At 41.9% G+C, this 16,937-nt stretch overlaps 1 protein-coding gene across 1 annotated transcript in view; it reads left to right on the top strand.

The window, feature by feature from the left end:
• Positions 1-16,937, top strand: part of TRPA1 (transient receptor potential cation channel subfamily A member 1) — a 1,301,026-nt gene that overhangs the window by 50,554 nt on the left and 1,233,535 nt on the right. The window contains exon 2 of the mRNA XM_069621203.1: positions 4,976-5,138. Within this exon, the coding sequence (XP_069477304.1) occupies positions 4,976-5,138 (163 nt within the window). The remainder of the gene's footprint in view (positions 1-4,975; positions 5,139-16,937) is intronic.

Genomic DNA, 16,937 nt, shown 5'->3' with positions numbered 1-16,937 from the left:
CGTTTACCACAGGGATGCCCTATGTGACCCCCCCTTGCTCTCATTATCTCTGACCTATACTAGCTCACCTTGACGTTTTCAACAATGTACAACATCTCCTCTACCTTCAGTGTTATACTCCATTTCAGTCTATATGCCATTCTCCTACCAGGTGACTTAGCCAACCAACCTATGTCCCAACCCTCGCTCTCCAAAACGCTGAACCTAATACTCAGAATCCCTACCACTATGCCTACTCCTGCAAGCATTACACACTGGATTAAGCCTACCATCTTTCTACCACCATTGATCCTCCCAGACGGATATTCCTGCCACCTTTTGAAACCTCTGACTTCAAAGCCACCACATCTCCAGGGTGTCTCATCACCCCTAATAACCTTAACAACCCAAATGTTAAACAACTACCCGCCATACCTAGTATATTGAACTACACCCAATAGCCTCAGAATATCACCCCCGGAACTATACCAAACAGCACATGCCCAACACCAATTAGGAACTCTGGCCTTGGCACTAGGTTAGGCAAGTCGTACACCATGACACTTGGCCTACCCTCTGCTAACAGCCAACTTCAGGGGCAAAATAAAACTCCACCCAAAATCCACAAAGTCCGTACGGAAGTCAGACTGACTATCTCCACACCTGACATTAATGACCAAAGTAACAGCCCCAACTCCATCAATGATGCATTGATCAATGCCAGATTCTTGCTTGCACATGCAGTAGAAATTGCTGATCTAATTATTGATACAAAAATTGGATTTCCTAGCTATTACAGAGACCTGGCTACATGCAGCTGCAGGCCCCTTTCTCCTCATTGCCACTCCAGACATATATACAGTCCTAAGATCTGACAGAGAATCATCCAGAGGCGGTGGAATAGCCTTTATCACCAAAGTTAGAGGTAGCTGAGTGAAGGGCACTAGAAGTAAGGTATTAGGCTGAGAGAGTTGGATATAATGAGGGCCCTGGCCCCAGAAGTTCTTGTGGATGATGCAGAGGGTCTTGAACTCGATCCTTGCAGCCACTGGGAGCCAGTTCTGTTCTGGATTAGTTGCAGGGGCAAAGAGTGGAGTTAGGCAGATTGAGAAGGAGGGTGTTGCAGTAGTCCAGCCTGGAGAAAACAAGGGCTCCGGAAACAATGAGCTTCTGGGGACAGGTGAGGAAAGGTAGAATACCTCTGAGGAGGTGTAGCTGTAAGTGGGCCTTCTTGGCAAGGTCCGTGATCTGAGGAAAGAAGGAGAGAGTGGAGTTGAAGATGACACCAACGTTTTTTGCCTCACAGGAAGATGAAGGTATAGGGCCCAAGTAGGGCGGCCAGAGTGAGAGAGGGAAAGCAGGAGCAGCGGTACCAATTAGAAGGATCTCAGTCTTCCTGGCATTAAGGCAGAGATTGTTGGAGACACACGAATCCTGAATTGCAGATAGACAGTCAGGGATGAGTGAGGACAGATAGGAGGCTAAGGGAAACCTGAAAGAGAGCGGAGTGTCATCCGCATAACACTGAAAGTTAGAAGAGACGGTGGAGATCAGGTAAGCCAGAGGTGACAGATAGATATTGGAGAGCCAGTGTGGCATGATTGACTGTATCAAAAGCAGAGGAAAGGTCAAGGAGATGAGGACTGAGGGAGAGCTGGAATCAAAATAAGAGAGCAAATCTTCATGGGTGTTCAGGAGAGCAGTTTCAGTGCCTCTGGTGAAGCCAGACTGATTGTCATGGAGACAACCAACAGATTTAGTGTGGATAGTAAGCTGGGAGATGGCCAGCATTTCCAGGAGTTTGCCCAGGAAAGGAGAGATAGAAATCGGGCAATGGTTTGCCGGACAGGTAGGATCGGAAGTAGGAATTTTTAGGAGGGTTGAACAAGGGAGTGCTTGAGGAGAGAGGGGAAAGATCCAGTGGCGAAAGATGATTACATAAATTGGCCAAGGCTGGAGCGAGGGTGGCAATGTGGTCCTTAATAGTTCTGGAAGAACTATACTATGATTGCTGGAACATGAGAAGTGCGAAGAGATGGGGAATAAACAGCTTCTTAGGAAAAATAAAAGAAGCAAAAGAAAAAAGATGACAATGGAAAGAAAGAAAATGAAAATGATGAGAATATCTTCAGAGGGCGAAAACAGGCTGATAACAGAATAAGATCACGTCCCCCAATTACTAGGTGTGAGTTGAAACCAAAATAAAGTTCAAGAAATAGTTATAGTTTGAAGAAAATTAGATCAATAATTTTTTTAACCAAAAGGCAACATGCATACAGTGGTTATTTTGAAAGATACTCTGAGGTTTGCAAAGAAGATATTGCTAACCTCAATCATGTTGAATTCTCCCTGTAGAGATAGGACAGTTCATCAATATTACAGATCAAATCAATTGTTTCCCATCACAGGTATATCTGCTTACGAAGCCCTCTGGGATAGGGATGAGGACACTCTAGCTGCATTAGCTTCCCATCTCACACGATGGCCAAAGTATGCCGCCGAGTGTATAATGTCACAGAGGAGTTAATATGCACATCTATGTTAAATACATTTTTAAACATGTATTTTGTATTTTTCAAAGCATGAACCTGGCCACTGCAGGCATCCGAGTGTTGTACACAAATTGTTGAATGATGAAGAAAGCAAATAAATAAATAACTCACAATATGAACATGAATCACAGGAGAGGTATGAAGGATGGAGGGGGATTCAAGGACATTATTACAAATATGGCAAAGCAAATGCACAGAGTAGACCATTTACACGGTGAACAATGTTGTCAGGTTGAGGGCAATACCTATTCAAACACTTTCAAAAGATGAGGAAGGTTTGAAGCAGATTTATTTGCCAGGCAGGAACATTTTACTCGCTGTCAAAATAAATAATGGAGATCTCACCAGGCAGGTGTTCGACTTGGCTCAGGTTGATCAGTTGGGCTAACAGGGTGACTTCATGTTGGATGCCAGGGCTCCGGTTGTATAGACCATGGGTTTGAGAAAGGAAATATGTCTAGGAAAATCTACTAGTTTTGGAGATATTAGTAGATGGCTCTCTCACTGATGTCCCTTTATCCACGTTAGAATGAACATTGATGGGTCTGCTCAATGCCAACAACATTTCCTGGCATGTGACCTTGGAAGGAAGGTCTCTCTTCTTGGTAGGCTGATAGGGGCATTTCGATTGACAGAATGAGGCTGGAGCATCTCTGCATTCTGTGAATCTGGCAAATTGGAACTTTTCAGCAAGCATTAAGTTTAAGGCATTTGTGTTGCTTGAGGACATGCCTAGGGTCGTGTTTTAGAGTGCAAGGGATAAAGCCTTGGATTAAGAAATGTAGGTGCTTTAAATCGTAACAATGTATTTGTTAATGGGCTTGGTGGTGGCTGATGTGCATGGCAGGGTAAAGTGAGAAGTTGCTATAGAAGACTTAGTTAGTTGACACTAGTTGCTATCGCTCCAACAGCTCTTTCAAGTCCCAGTGCATATAAGAGTGGCCAGATAAGGTGATGTAAACTGCAACATTTGGATGGCCTTTAATCAACTGGATGAGAAATTATAAATTATTCTATGAATTATTTCTAATCCATATATATATATATATACCATTTTTCAAGGAAAAACTTTAGTTAAAGTACAGTTAAGGGCACTTTCCATAACGCAACAAAACCCTTAAAACTCAGCGCATTGGGAACCTCAAGACCGGTGAATCTACATTTTTTTAAATAACTCCCATGAGGATGGCAAGTGGAGAAAATATCTGGTATCATTCCAAAGGTATGTTATCCGTCCTAAAATGACCTGCGAAGTAGTTCAAAGCTTGCTGTTGGTTTCGCTGTTGACTAGTAATCGTTAACAGAGAAGTTCATCCTTCATGTGTTCATGTTGCAGGGAGAAACCCAAGATTATTGGTTGCTGCCTTTCAATGATTGCTTTCTGCAGGACAATCCGAAGTGAATGATCTGAATCTGTAGCTCATAGGAAAGGGAGAATGATTGCCAGTGAAAATGAGCTCCCTTCTGAAGGAATCATCGTTTCTGTGGAGGAATGGAAACCATACAGTTCAGGAGAACAGGACAGGTGTACACGTGTAGTTTTAGCCTGCCTTGCTTCAATAGTGACATCTAGTCAGTCCAGGATACTGTAATACAGGAAAGAACCTGACGCTCAGTCTGTTTCCTTTGGCAGGCAGTAGAACATATGTATCTTTGATTCCATTGCAGATAAAACTATCATCCATGCACCAACCATTTGTGCGAGTCTCCTCTGCCAAAATGGCCATTTTCTAAAATAAATTGTAAAAATGAAAGGACATAAGGTGGGTTTGGGTGCTGGTCTAGTTTTCTCTACTAAGCATCTCTTATTTTGGTAATTCCATCTAAAAAATGCAGAAATCCCATGAAAACACCCAAAGAGAGCATTGAAGTAAGTATTCGTTCTCGTTGAAACCCTGAGGGATCACACTGAGCACTTGCAGTTCTTCACATAATGTGCTAGGTTTTTGTATCTGAAGTGGGCACATCTGTGATTGTTTGTACAGATGCAATTATTTCTGTCTGTTAGAATTTATGTGAAACATGCTTATATATTTATTTTTTATATTTAACAATATATAGATGACATTCCGAATAATGAGCTGCCCTTGAACTCTTTATACAAAACGTATAATTGCTCAGACAAATCTAAGGTTGTGTAAAAGAACTACCATGTGCTGAAATTTGGTAGACCAAAAAGTTAGACAGGATACCTCAACATGGTTAAAAATGGTGTACATTTGCGGCATTACATTACCTTTCTTTCATGAAATATTTAGCTCAATCGTTTGCACCCCATTTCAGAGGTAGCTGCAAACAGATGACCCATCTTCAATGGATGGCACCCCAAAACTGAACGCATATGTAGTATGTAAGTTCAAGTTGCATGTGCTGCTACACTGTTGATAATAATGTGTTTGAAGGGCAGCCCCACACAATCCTTATATCATGTATTGTGATATTAGTTGATTTCAGATGGCGATATTAACCGCGTCCGAAGCTTTATTATGAAAAATCCTACCAGTCTTTACAGTTTGGACGAAGTGAAGGCCACCCCATTGCACTATGCTGCAGCACGAGGTGACATGGAGTTGATGCAGATGATTTTTGAAGAGACCGCTGATGAAGGTAAGCAGGCATGTGCTATTATTGTTCCCTAAATGTGCAGCCTGTTCAAGAATTAGGGTTCAAGGTGTGTGGCTTTGAGATGGTAAGTACAATCTCTTTGGCAGATATTGATGTTTTGAATTAATCTTTCCACTGATTCGATATCGACATTTCCAACGCTAATAATCATCAAAGGTTCCAAGGTTAACGGGAACTGAACCAACGAGGATCCCTGTTTCATGTGATTTGTTTTTGTTATATGTCTGATAGCATACTAATATTGTTTCTATCAGAAGACCAAGAGTATAAACACACTATAATCTCACAAAATGACTCATGCATCTTCATGCCAGCGAATGGATCTGCATGGTCCACGTAGCCAGATCTGTCTCTGCTCTAAATCACAATGTCCCCAGGGGGATAAGACCAGAGAGTATGCACACCCCACAGTGACAGCCAAAGGAAAAACTATCACAGGGAAGAAAAACCTCTGACTAGTCGCAAACAGGATGGTTCGTGTTGGAGCAGGATGGAAGCGGGACCAGATGCAAATGGAAGACTGGGCCAGAACAGGATGTTAGGCTATGTTAAAGGTTCTTGTACTGTACATTGTTGCCACCTGCACAGTCTCTTGGCACTCTGGCACATCTATATTGCAAGAAGGGAGGCAGGATGTGTTAGTAGTACTAAGCGAAAACAAGGGCAAGATATCTCTGATGTGCTGTTGGCAGCTTCAGTTTGGAGAAACTGGTCACTGGGCGTAGGTGTGTTTTTCCATTGGTAGTCGCCATGCAGTGTTAGGTGACATTATGTATGTTTTTTGTCGTTTTCATGTTGTTGTGAAGTGCATGCAGTTTGTGGTGCTGTAGAGGTATGGTGGTGTTTCATACAGAGCTTGAGAAGGTGTATCCAGAAGGGTGAGTTTTAGTGTAGTTAATTAGTGTCAATAAATGTCCTACCCTCTACTTTCTGACTAAATGCAAACTATATCCCTTCCCTGTTCAATCTAGTGCGTAGCAATTATCACCCCCACAAGTTCCTCCAGCAGACAGATGGTCAATCCGGTGCCTGCACAGTTTCTGCCCCAAAACTCATTCCTTTATGTGGGACAGATTTCACACCCTCTGTGGTCCGATTAGGTGTAACACATCTCACTTCTCTGTTTCAACCTTCGGCACTCTAACTAGGCGAGATACACTTCTGGTCTCCAACCACCCTTCCAAGCTAGACACCTCTCTTCTCTGCCCTCCACTCCGGTGTGGCACACTCACCACTCTTATTCATATATATGGGTTTGTAACATTTCCTGCTGTTTATTGGGGGAATCAAGGGGAATAAGGCTTCGCTATACTATTAGACTGGAATCTGAGGCGGTGAACCTGCCGATACATGCTAAGTGCAAGAGTGGCTGATTTACATAAATATTGTGTATGCTTGATGGGGCTGGTCTGTCCGGGTAGGTTAACTGCTGGTAGGAGTATGGTAACAGGTCATTCAAATGTGGGGTTACTTTAGGGGGTGTATTCCCCTTCTTTTCAGGCTTTTGTTTGGCTTGTTGGATTGCTTTGATGGGGCCGGTTCCTTTGCTCGTTCTTGTTTCATGCTGGGTGTGTTCTTTCCGTCCTTGGCTTTGCTGGGCTCCTTTCCTGTGTGTTAGTTTGTTTTGTGGTGCGTAGATGATGTTCAGTCATTTTCATCCCAATTGGAGCTGAAGAGGCAGGTTTTTAGAAGTTTTCTTAATTTTAGATGCCACTCCTTAGTTCGTTTTTCTCTTGGGACGGAGTTCCAGAGTTTTATGGCTATGCAAGAGTAGGATGATATCCCATGTTTTTTTCTAGTGTAGTGTTTAAATTCTAGGGGAATGACATTGCTGGATCTAAGTGTTCTTGTTGGTTTGTAAATGGAAATTTTCTTTTGTATTAATTTGGCTACCTGGATGTGCATTGCTCTGTGTGTTAAGCACAGTGCTTTGATGGTGATTCGTTTTTTGACTGGGTGTCAATGTAGCATTCTTAGCGCTGGTGTGATGTGGTCTCTTTGGGAGAGTTGGACGAGAAGTCTGGCAGCTGCATTCTATATGCTTTGCAGTTTCCTCAGTAAGTAGTCCGGCATTCCAAGGTATACACTGTTTGCGTAGTCTATCCTGGACGTGATGAGGGAAATGGTGCAAGTGTTTTGTTAGTGAAGAAGAGGAGCGGTAGAATCTTTTTGATTGTGTGAAGATGGAAGAAACATTTCTTAATTATCACTTTTACTTGAAGTTCTAGTGCTAACTAGTTGTCCATTAGGATTCCAAAGTTTCTGACTACTCTGGACGGTTTGTGTGGCATACCAGTTCTGTGGGCAACAGGATGACCTGGTTGTTTCCTTGGTTGTCAGGTGTAATCAAGATTTCTGTTTTGTCCAGGTTGATTTTAATTTTATTAGTGTTTGTTGCTAGATTTCTTTGAGACAACGTGGTAGCGTGGGTTTCTCCTCTTCATTTCCACAGATTTTCTAGATGATTGGGTACCGTCTGCATAATTTTAGTATGTGAGGCCGTGTCTTTTGATGAGGTTGATTTGTTGCTTCATATAGATGTTGAACAGTAATGGGGAAAACGAGCAGTCTTGTGGAACTTCACAAGTGGTGTCCCACGGTGCAGATTTGAATGGTTTTAGTCATACTGTTTCTGCTTTTTTTGGACAAGAATGATTTAATCCAATGCACTGCTGTGTCGCTGATCCCTATTTCATCCAGTCTCTTGACAAGCAGGGTATGAGTGACTGTGTCAAATGCTTCAGAGAGGCCGAGCCATATCCGTTCCGAGGTCGTTTTGGGGTCTGCATTGGTCTTTAGGTTGTCCAATATAGAGAGTTGTGCCATATCTGTGCCTCTCATGGGTCTACTTGAGCTGGTCCAATAGTTGGTTATTTTCGACTTGTTCCAGTATTTGTTGACATAGGTTTCTATTAGTTTTGCCGGGTAGGGAATGTTTGAGATTTGTCTGTACTGTGAGAGGTCTTGCACTTTGCTCAAAATAATTTTGAGAAGCGGTTTAATGTAGGATGTTTTGAAGGCTTGTGGTACTCTTCCCGTTGAAAGTGACAGATTGAAGAGGATTTGTTAGTATTCCAATGCTGTACCCTGTGTAAAGATCGATTTTTAGAGGTCTGGTGGACAGGGGTCAATTGGGGAGCCTGCCTTGTTGCTTTCATTCACCAGGTTGCATAATTTCTCTTGAAATTTGGGGAAAACTGTTGATCCTGTTCTGTGGCCCTGTGGTTGCTTGAATGTTGCGAATGGTCAGTTTGGCCTGTCTACTTTATTTGATCTGATGGTGATTTTACTCTTAAAGTTATTTGGAAGATCACTTCACAGTTTTTGCGAGAGCACCACTGTGTTATTGGCTTTTGTGATCTGGGCATTGGAGTATTTTTGTTTTTTCTTTGAGAATTTCAGCTTTTACAACTGTATTTGTTTTTGATATGTTATTCTTTTGTCTTGGTTAAAGTTTTTCCTCCATTCTTGTTCTAGTTTATGGTTTGTTGTTTTTATTGCTTTGAAGTGGGGCATGACCATCTTTCCACTGCTTTCTTTCACAATGGGTGAGGGTTTTATCCGGAGAGATGCTAACTATTGTTTCTGTGATCCGTTTCAGGATTAGGTCTGTTTTTTCATCTATGTCAGTTGCGTCCAGGGCCATCGATGGCTTTGAGGATTCTAGTGTTTCTTCTAGGTTACTGATTTTGATGGTTCTCCATTTTCTTTATGAGATCACAGGGTTCTTTTGGGCCTTTTTTGATACTTTTGATGGTATTTGTGTCACAAAGGGTATAATGAGGTGGTTGCTCCATGGTCTTTGATTGGCAGTGCTGTTGTGATCACATTTTTAATTGATGAAGATTGCATCTAGAGTGTGGCTTGCTGTGTGTGTCGCTCCTTTCACCAATTGCCATAGTGTTATTGTCTCCAGCTACTTAGTTAGGGTTTTCTGCGTGTTTGCGTTCTCTTCTCCGAACCAAATGTCGAAATCCCCGAGAATGATCAAGTGATCATGTTAAATGTTCAGGTTCGTGACTACTTCTACGAAGGTGTCTATGAAGGTTGTGTCATAGGTCAGGAGTCTATAGATGAGTATAAATGTGAGGTTTGTTTACAGGTCTGAGGTCAGGTTAAGGATGAGGGATTTGCAGTCCGAGATGTTCAGCAGATCGGCTGTTTTTATTTTTAGGTGTTCTTTGTAAGCCACTGCAAGTTCTCCTCTTTTTCCTTTTCTGTTTGCTTGTATGCATTTGAAATAGTCAGGCAGACATCTGTGCAGTATAACTTTATAGTTTTCAGTTAGCTAGATTTCTGTGACAAATACAATCTCCATTCCCCTGTCATAAGTAGATTGTAGATCTCTGTTGTGTTCTTGGACATAGATCTGACGTTGATTAGGTTGGTGTGTAGTTGTTTCTTTATAGTGTGCTGTTTTGTTCTTGCTTAATAATAATAATTTAGCATGTATGTAGTGCTACAAACCCTTAGGTATCTGAGCGCTGCATATTATTACCCACGGTGTTTGGTGCTCATTTATCGACCTCGTGAAGGATGAAACGCTGAGATTGGCCCTGCCGGGATTCGAACCTGCATTAGCAGGATCTGCACAGATGCACAGATGTCAAAGCTATGGGACCGGCTTATGTCTTCTGGCAGTCTTGTTGGTGATGCTCATTATTATCCTCGGGATGTGGGTTGTGTTCTGTTAAGTCTGTTTCGTCAGTAAGTAGGTCGGCTAGGTTTCGTATTGGGTTCACATCTTTTTGTGGTTCCTCTTCTGTTTCAGGTTGGTTTTGCAGGCGGTCCCCTTGGGTTTTAGTGATGCATGGAGTGGAGGTGACATTTCCTATAATTCTCCTTTTGTTTCTTTCTGCCGCTTTCCCTTGGAGTCCCGATATCCTGCTGATGTGTCTAATGTTTCTGGAGTTGGTTGCTGCTCTCGAGAGTGATCTGTTGTGAGATAAGGCGTTAGGTACAGTGATTTTTTTCTTGTTGTTGGGGTGGCTCTTATTACAGTTTGGCTGGTGAGCCTGCGTTCCATTGCTGGGTTGGAGTTTCTGATGTTTGGCCTGGTGTGATTCAATTTTGCGTAACCTTTCTCCATGGTTTTTTGTGCATCCTCCTCTCCTCTGGCATGGCATCTCCTGTGCTTCTAAGTCTTCTAGTGGTTTTCCTTTGAATACTTGGAAGGTTGGAGTATATCATGGATGCAAATTTCTTCTAGTTATTCTGTGGTTTAATATTTTATAGTAGTGTGTTCTTTGGTTTTGTGTCCAAGGTGGTCCTTGCTGATGTGGGTTATTTCTTGTGTCACTCCTTGGGTTTTCATCTTTCTCTGTGTGCCTTGTTTTAGTTCATAGTTGTGATTTAAATCCTGGGGTTCTGAGGTTTTCTCTTTATTGGTGGGTTCTTGTGGTTTTGTACCAAGTGGGGTAGTTGTGTCTGTAAAGTGCCAACCACAGTTTATTCTGTTTCCCAGTTCTTTCTTTCGGTCCTTTGGTTGGGTTTTTTTGTGTTTTTGTTATTGGATTTACTCACAGGGGCGTTAACCCTTCTGTGACGTTGATCAGAATTTTCGTTGACCTTGTTGGTTCCTCAGCACTTGTTTGGTTTGTGGTGCCCTTTGTTATTGGGATTTTCTTAGTGACGTCTGTACTTACTGTTGGCAGAGTTGTGAGTGGGACTCAGTTGTGGGCCAGTGGCTTGCAGTGGGAGGCACTCTGGCTATATTGGGTGTTAAGGAGGGCAATACTACCTGTAGTGTGAATGGGGAGGAGAGGTCCTAGTGGATCATGGCTGGTCGGAGGGTCGAGACCTTGGGCTTGGTCTGGAGTGGAGTCACTATCCGAGTAAGTATTATGTCCAGGTGGGGCACCTTCTGAGAGTTAATGACTTAATTGGAGCTGTAAACGTGCTACTGGTGAGATACAAAAATGTAGTTGCTACCACTGTTGGGCAGTTAATACTAACTACAACAGTGCCTGTGCCTTTGAAACACCTTTCCCATGCCACAAAAAGCCCAGACTGTTGGCATTGCCAGTGCTTGTTTCACCCATATGCTTAGGTGCATATCTTGATGGATAGATAAGTTTAAGTATAAACATTTGAAATTCTCTTCAGGTCTTATGACATTTTGCAAATGGTAAGTAGGACTTATTCTACATGATATGAATAGCAATTTAAATATATATATATATATATATATATATATATATATATATATATATATATATATATATATATATATATATGTATATATATTACACAGCCACAGTGGTGGCTGTGTAGTTATGGTTAAGTTGCTGTTTGCATAGGATCAGCCCTTTTTGGGTGGCTTATAACGTCGCTCACCCTGGACGAATCCTCACCAAACATTGCAAAAGAAGTATATGGGTCACTCTGAATTTTTCTGCAAAGTTTGGTGAGGTTTGGTCCAGGGGGGGGCAAAGTTATAAGGGGGTCCCAAAACTTATTTTTTCCCATAGACTGAATGGGGGAAAAAACTTTGCTCACGCTTACAGCCCAAACCGCTGGAGGGATTTTCACCAAATTTGGACCAGGAGTAGTGGCTTGGTCCCGAAAGTGTGCTTTTGGTGAAAATCCGTCCAGTAGTTTTTTATAAAATGAGCAAAAAATAGGTTAAAAAAAATGTGTGATATCTATGTTCGGTCCACGGACACACTTCCCTGTTCGCTCCGCGGACAGTGTCCTGATTGGCCAACGGCTTGCGTCATGTTCGCGAACATGCAACGTGGTCGCTGATTGGACGGCGAAGAGCGTGAAGTGCGTCAGATTTTCGGGAACACCCGACATCTTGAATTTGCGGACGTCCACGGACAGCGCAGTGAAACTTGGTGGATAAATGCTATTTAGTAGAGTGTGTTAGTGTGTAAGACTGTTTGGGGAGGGTGGGGGAGTAATAGATGGGATAAATGTTGTATTTATTTAGGTGGTAGATCTCCTTGTGTTCGATTTGTCCATGGACAACACGGATGTCCTGAAATGTTCTAAATAAATGAAATGGGGGTGTTCTGAGGACAGTACGTCTGTACGTGTGGTTCATAGGCAAGTTGAAACTGTTCTAAGAACACACGCGGTGTACTGATATGTTCGAAAATAACTGAAATGGGTGTGTCTTGAGGATGGTATGTCTGTCCGTACTGTTCGCAAGCAAGTAAAAACTGTTCTAAGAACACATGAAGTGTCCTGGGATGTTCGTTCATAAACAAAATGGGGGTGTCCTGAGGACGGTACGACTGTCTGTACTGTTCGCAGGCAAGTTGAAACTGTTCTAAGAACACATGAAGTGTCCTGGGATGTTCGTCAATAAACAAAATGGGAGTGTTCTGAGGATGGTATGTCTGTTCGGTTCGCTGGCAAGTTGAAATTGTTCTAATAACAGATGATGTGTCCTAGGATGTTCGTAAATAAAATGGGGGTGTCCTGAGGACTGTATGTCTGTTTGTTTCGTTCGCAGGCAAGTTGAAACAGTTCTAAGAATACATCATGTGTCCTGGGATGTTCGTCAATAAACAAAATGGGGGTGTCCTGAGGACGGTATGACTGTTCGTACTGTTCGCAATCAAGTTGAAACTGTTCTAAGAACACATGAAGTGTCCTGGGATGTTCGTCAATAAACAAAATGGGAGTGTTCTGAGGATGCTACATCTGTCTGTATTGTTCGCAAGCAAGCTGAAACTGTTCTAAGAACACTCGCGGTATCCTTAAATGTTCGTAAATAAAGGAAATGGGAGTGTCCTGAGGACGCGGTCCGTATTGTTCGCTGGCAAGTTGAAATTGTTCTAATAACAGATGATGTGTCCTGGGATGTTCGCAAGCAAGTTGAAACTGTTCTAAGAACACATGAAGTGTCCTGGGATGTTTGCAAGCAAGTTGAAACTGTTCTAAGAACACATGAAGTGTCCTGGGATGTTCACAAGCAAGTTGAAACTGTTCTAAGAACACATGAAGTGTCCTGGGATGTTCTTCAATAAAGAAAATGGGAGTGTTCTGAGGACGGTACATCTGTCCGTATTGTTCGCAATCAAGCTGAAACTGTCCTAAGAACACTCGTGGTGTCCTGAAATGTTCGTAAATAAACTAAATGGGAGTGTCCTGAGGACGCTGTCCGTATTGTTCGCTGGCAAGTTGAATCTGTTCTAAGAACACTCATCATGTTCGCAGACATTAAAAGTGCCCATATGGCATAGTCAAAATGTTTGACTCTATGGGTGTGATATGCTGCGGTGGTTGTGGCCAGGGCATAGTCTTGGGAGCATGGCCATATGGCCATGCTCCCAAGACTCTATGCCCTGGCCACAACCACCGCAGCATATTTCACCCATAGTGACTTATAACTTTGGGATCCAAGAACAAATTTATAAGCAACAAAGTTGTAAGCCACTATGGGTGTGATATACTGTGGTGGTTGTGGGCAGGGCCTATAGTCTTGGGTGCATGGACAAGACCAAATTTATAAGCACCGAAGTTATAAGTCAATGTGCCTCATTACGACCCAGGCGGTAAGGGGTTAACAGCGCAGTAAAAGGTGGCGGTGCCGTTAACCCCTTACCGCCTAATTACGAGGTCCCTTTGCTGGTCCCTACCTTAATGGCTGGTTTTACCAGCTGTTAAGGATTGGACCCGCAAAGGGAACTTGGAGGTAATTACGGTACCGTAATTTGCGGTACTGTAACTACCGCCTTCCCCATTTCCATTGAGCCCTATGGGGGCAAAAATGGGAATGGGGATTGGCCAATGGTGAATGGGGAATTACCGCCCTGCCAACCTTGGATTGGTTAACGGCGCCATAAAAGGTGGTGGTGCCGTTAACCCCTTACCGCCTAATTACGAGGTCCCTTTGCGGGTCCCCACCTTAACGGCTAGAATTACCGCCCCGCCAACCTTGGAATAGGGCAGTAATTCCGCCATCCACCATGGCGCAATCAGTAAAATACCGGCGTCAACCATGGCGCTAATAGCGCCATGGTTAACGCCTGGGTCGTAATGAGGCCCCATGTTAGTATTGATATTTTGTAATGACATATAACATTGAATAATCAACATTTTTTTTTTACCCTCATATTTAGTAGATTACAAACCAGTGTACTGTGCAATTTGCTCAGTTTCTGTGTTTGTTGCTAAAATCATTGGGTCTGTGGGAGAAAAATAAATCCATGTTGGATTAAAAAAAAATGTTATGCTACAGTCTGTTTGTTTGTTTTCAGTGTTCACTTGTTGTTTCTGGCTAATGCTCTAAGTATTGGCTTGTTACAGATTTTTGGAGCAGTTAAATACCTGTTGACATATTGTAACTGTCTATATTTTGTTATAATGAAGTGGTATTGATTTATCTGTTTGGATATTGTAAAATTTTGGGGCAGTTAGATACCAGTTGGCATATTCTAATTGTTTATTTTTTTAAATAATTTAGTGGTATTCATTTATCTGTTTAATTGTTGTATAATCTTAGGGCAGTTAGATACCTTTTGGCATATTCTAACGTTTATAGTTTTTTTTTAAATAATGAAGTAGTATTGATTTATCTGTATGGTTATTGTAAAATCTTGGGGCAGTTAGATACCAGTTGGTGTATTCTAACTATCTATTTTTTTATATAATTTAGTAGTATTCATTTATCTGTTTAGTTGTTGTAGAATCTTGGGGCAGTTAGATACCTGTTGGCATATTCTAACAGTTTACAGTTTTTTAATAGAAGTTTAGTTGAGGTTTAGTTAACAAATTTTGGTTTTAAGAAGATTAAATAAGCGTTTGTAAGATTTGCTGGTAAAATCTGCTTTAGAGTAATGGTACTATCATTACTTTCGAACCATCCACAATTCTTTTTTATATATGCAGTGTAGTGACCTGAATTGGTTGTGGCTCCTGCGTGGTAGATTATACCTATTGTTGTGAAGGTTTTCTTACCAGGTGATACTTGACCATGTGTGAATCCAGTCAGCTTGCAGTTGTTTTTGGTACCATCTGCATTGTAACGTAAAAGCATTAGTATTACGTATTTACCATGTGTTTGTATTAGTAAGGTAGAGCGATTATCTGAATTGCAGGTAGAACATAATCTACCATGGTTTGCATTTTGTACAAGTTGCTGAAATGGAATGGATTCACAATTAGGTATTGATATATATATACGGCGCGTTCATTGGGGATTTGTTCTTGTGTCACATTGTTGCAGAGAGTGCATGTATGTTTCCACATGTATGAAATTTGGAAGATTTCATTTATAGGTATGTTTTTGTTTTCCAGTACTTGTAGTAAGTACATTAGAAATTCTTGTGGATCTTCCTGTGAGTTTATAGTGAATTTCACCATTCCAGCAAAGTCGTCCAATTGTTGTCTTATTCTATAAACACTATATGTGTTATCAGGATTGTTTGTTGCATTTCTATGAAGTACTAACATTTGCAAACACAATTGGTCTGTACTATGTAAGTATATGTTGTCAACAATTGGTGGTAATTGAAATAGAATATTCATTGCTACATTTGCGTAGCAACTTACACCAATTATATTTGAGAGTTTAAATGGACCAGGTAATTCTGTATCTGAGTGTTTTTTTTTACTTTGTCTTCCTTATTTGACCAAGTACCTGGTTTACTTTCCCTAATTGGTTCTTTTTTGCTTGTGGTGTGTATTAGTTTCTTTTACTCTCTTTGGAGGATTTGCAGTGATATCCTGTTGTATTTCTGTTTGATTTAGTTTTCTTTTACAACGTTTTACTTTTTGTGGAACAGGATGTGTTTTTAGATGGGGGTGCATAGTGAACAAAGTCTATTGTATTCTAAAATGCAAGGAATATCAGCGTTTACTTTACTTGCATCAAAGTTGATTAGTAATAGACCGTCAAGTGTACATAAGCGTGATAGTGCTACGTAGCTCATGCCTTCTTTAAAGACTGTGTTACCAATGTCTATTAATGCTTTGTCTAGGGTAAGACCTTGTGATTTATGAATGGTGACTGCGTATGCAAGAGTCAGAGAAAATTGTTCTCTGCGTACATACATGTCTTTGAAGAGAAGGAATCAAGCTGTTGAGCGTCCTATCCTTTTTACTTCTGAAAGTTTGTCAAAGAGAATATTGACAAACTGAATGTTGTTGTCACATGGATATGTTTGAAAGCCAACAACTGTACCCAATGCTCCATTAACTAGTCCTTGGTCCACGTCACGGTTAAGTTTAAGCATTACTCTGCAATTTAAGGATCATTTTAATATTTTTTCCAATCCAGCTGTGTTGGAGATTGAATTTTCTAAACTATATGCAGGCCGATTCATGGAATAATTAGCGCGGCGCAAGTGGGCAAAAACGTGCGAATCGCAGTGGAATAGCGAAAATCGCAGTGCAATTGCGAAAATCGCACGAAAAGCAGCGCACGTCGATTCATGGAAGGCCGTGCGCGAGAAAACCAGCGGATGTGCGATAAAAAAGTGCGCGGCGCACGTTGGCGCACAGGCCATCTAACAGCGTGCGCCAGGTCACAGTGAAAATCGCACAGGCCACAGCGAAATTCGCACATAGCGCGGCGCACGCAACAAAAGTAGGCGGAACACGGGCGTAACACTCGGAATGGGGAACAACTTGCCAAAACGTGGGCGTCACGGGGGAAGTACAGGGCACAAGTGCGCGGAACGCCCACACGCTCGCCTACAACACGTATTCATGGAATAGAATAGGGCAAAAAAGCGCACACTCAAACCAGCGCACAGGCACAAACACGACCGCCACAAGAAAGCAGGCGGTAGCGTCTCTGCGGCTGTAAGAAATGTGCGCCAAAAG

Source organism: Ambystoma mexicanum, chromosome 5q (assembly GCF_040938575.1).
Source record: "Ambystoma mexicanum isolate Mex_15411 chromosome 5q, UKY_AmexF1_1, whole genome shotgun sequence".
NCBI lineage: Eukaryota > Metazoa > Chordata > Amphibia > Caudata > Ambystomatidae > Ambystoma > Ambystoma mexicanum.
This window is presented reverse-complemented; position numbering and strand designations above follow the sequence as displayed.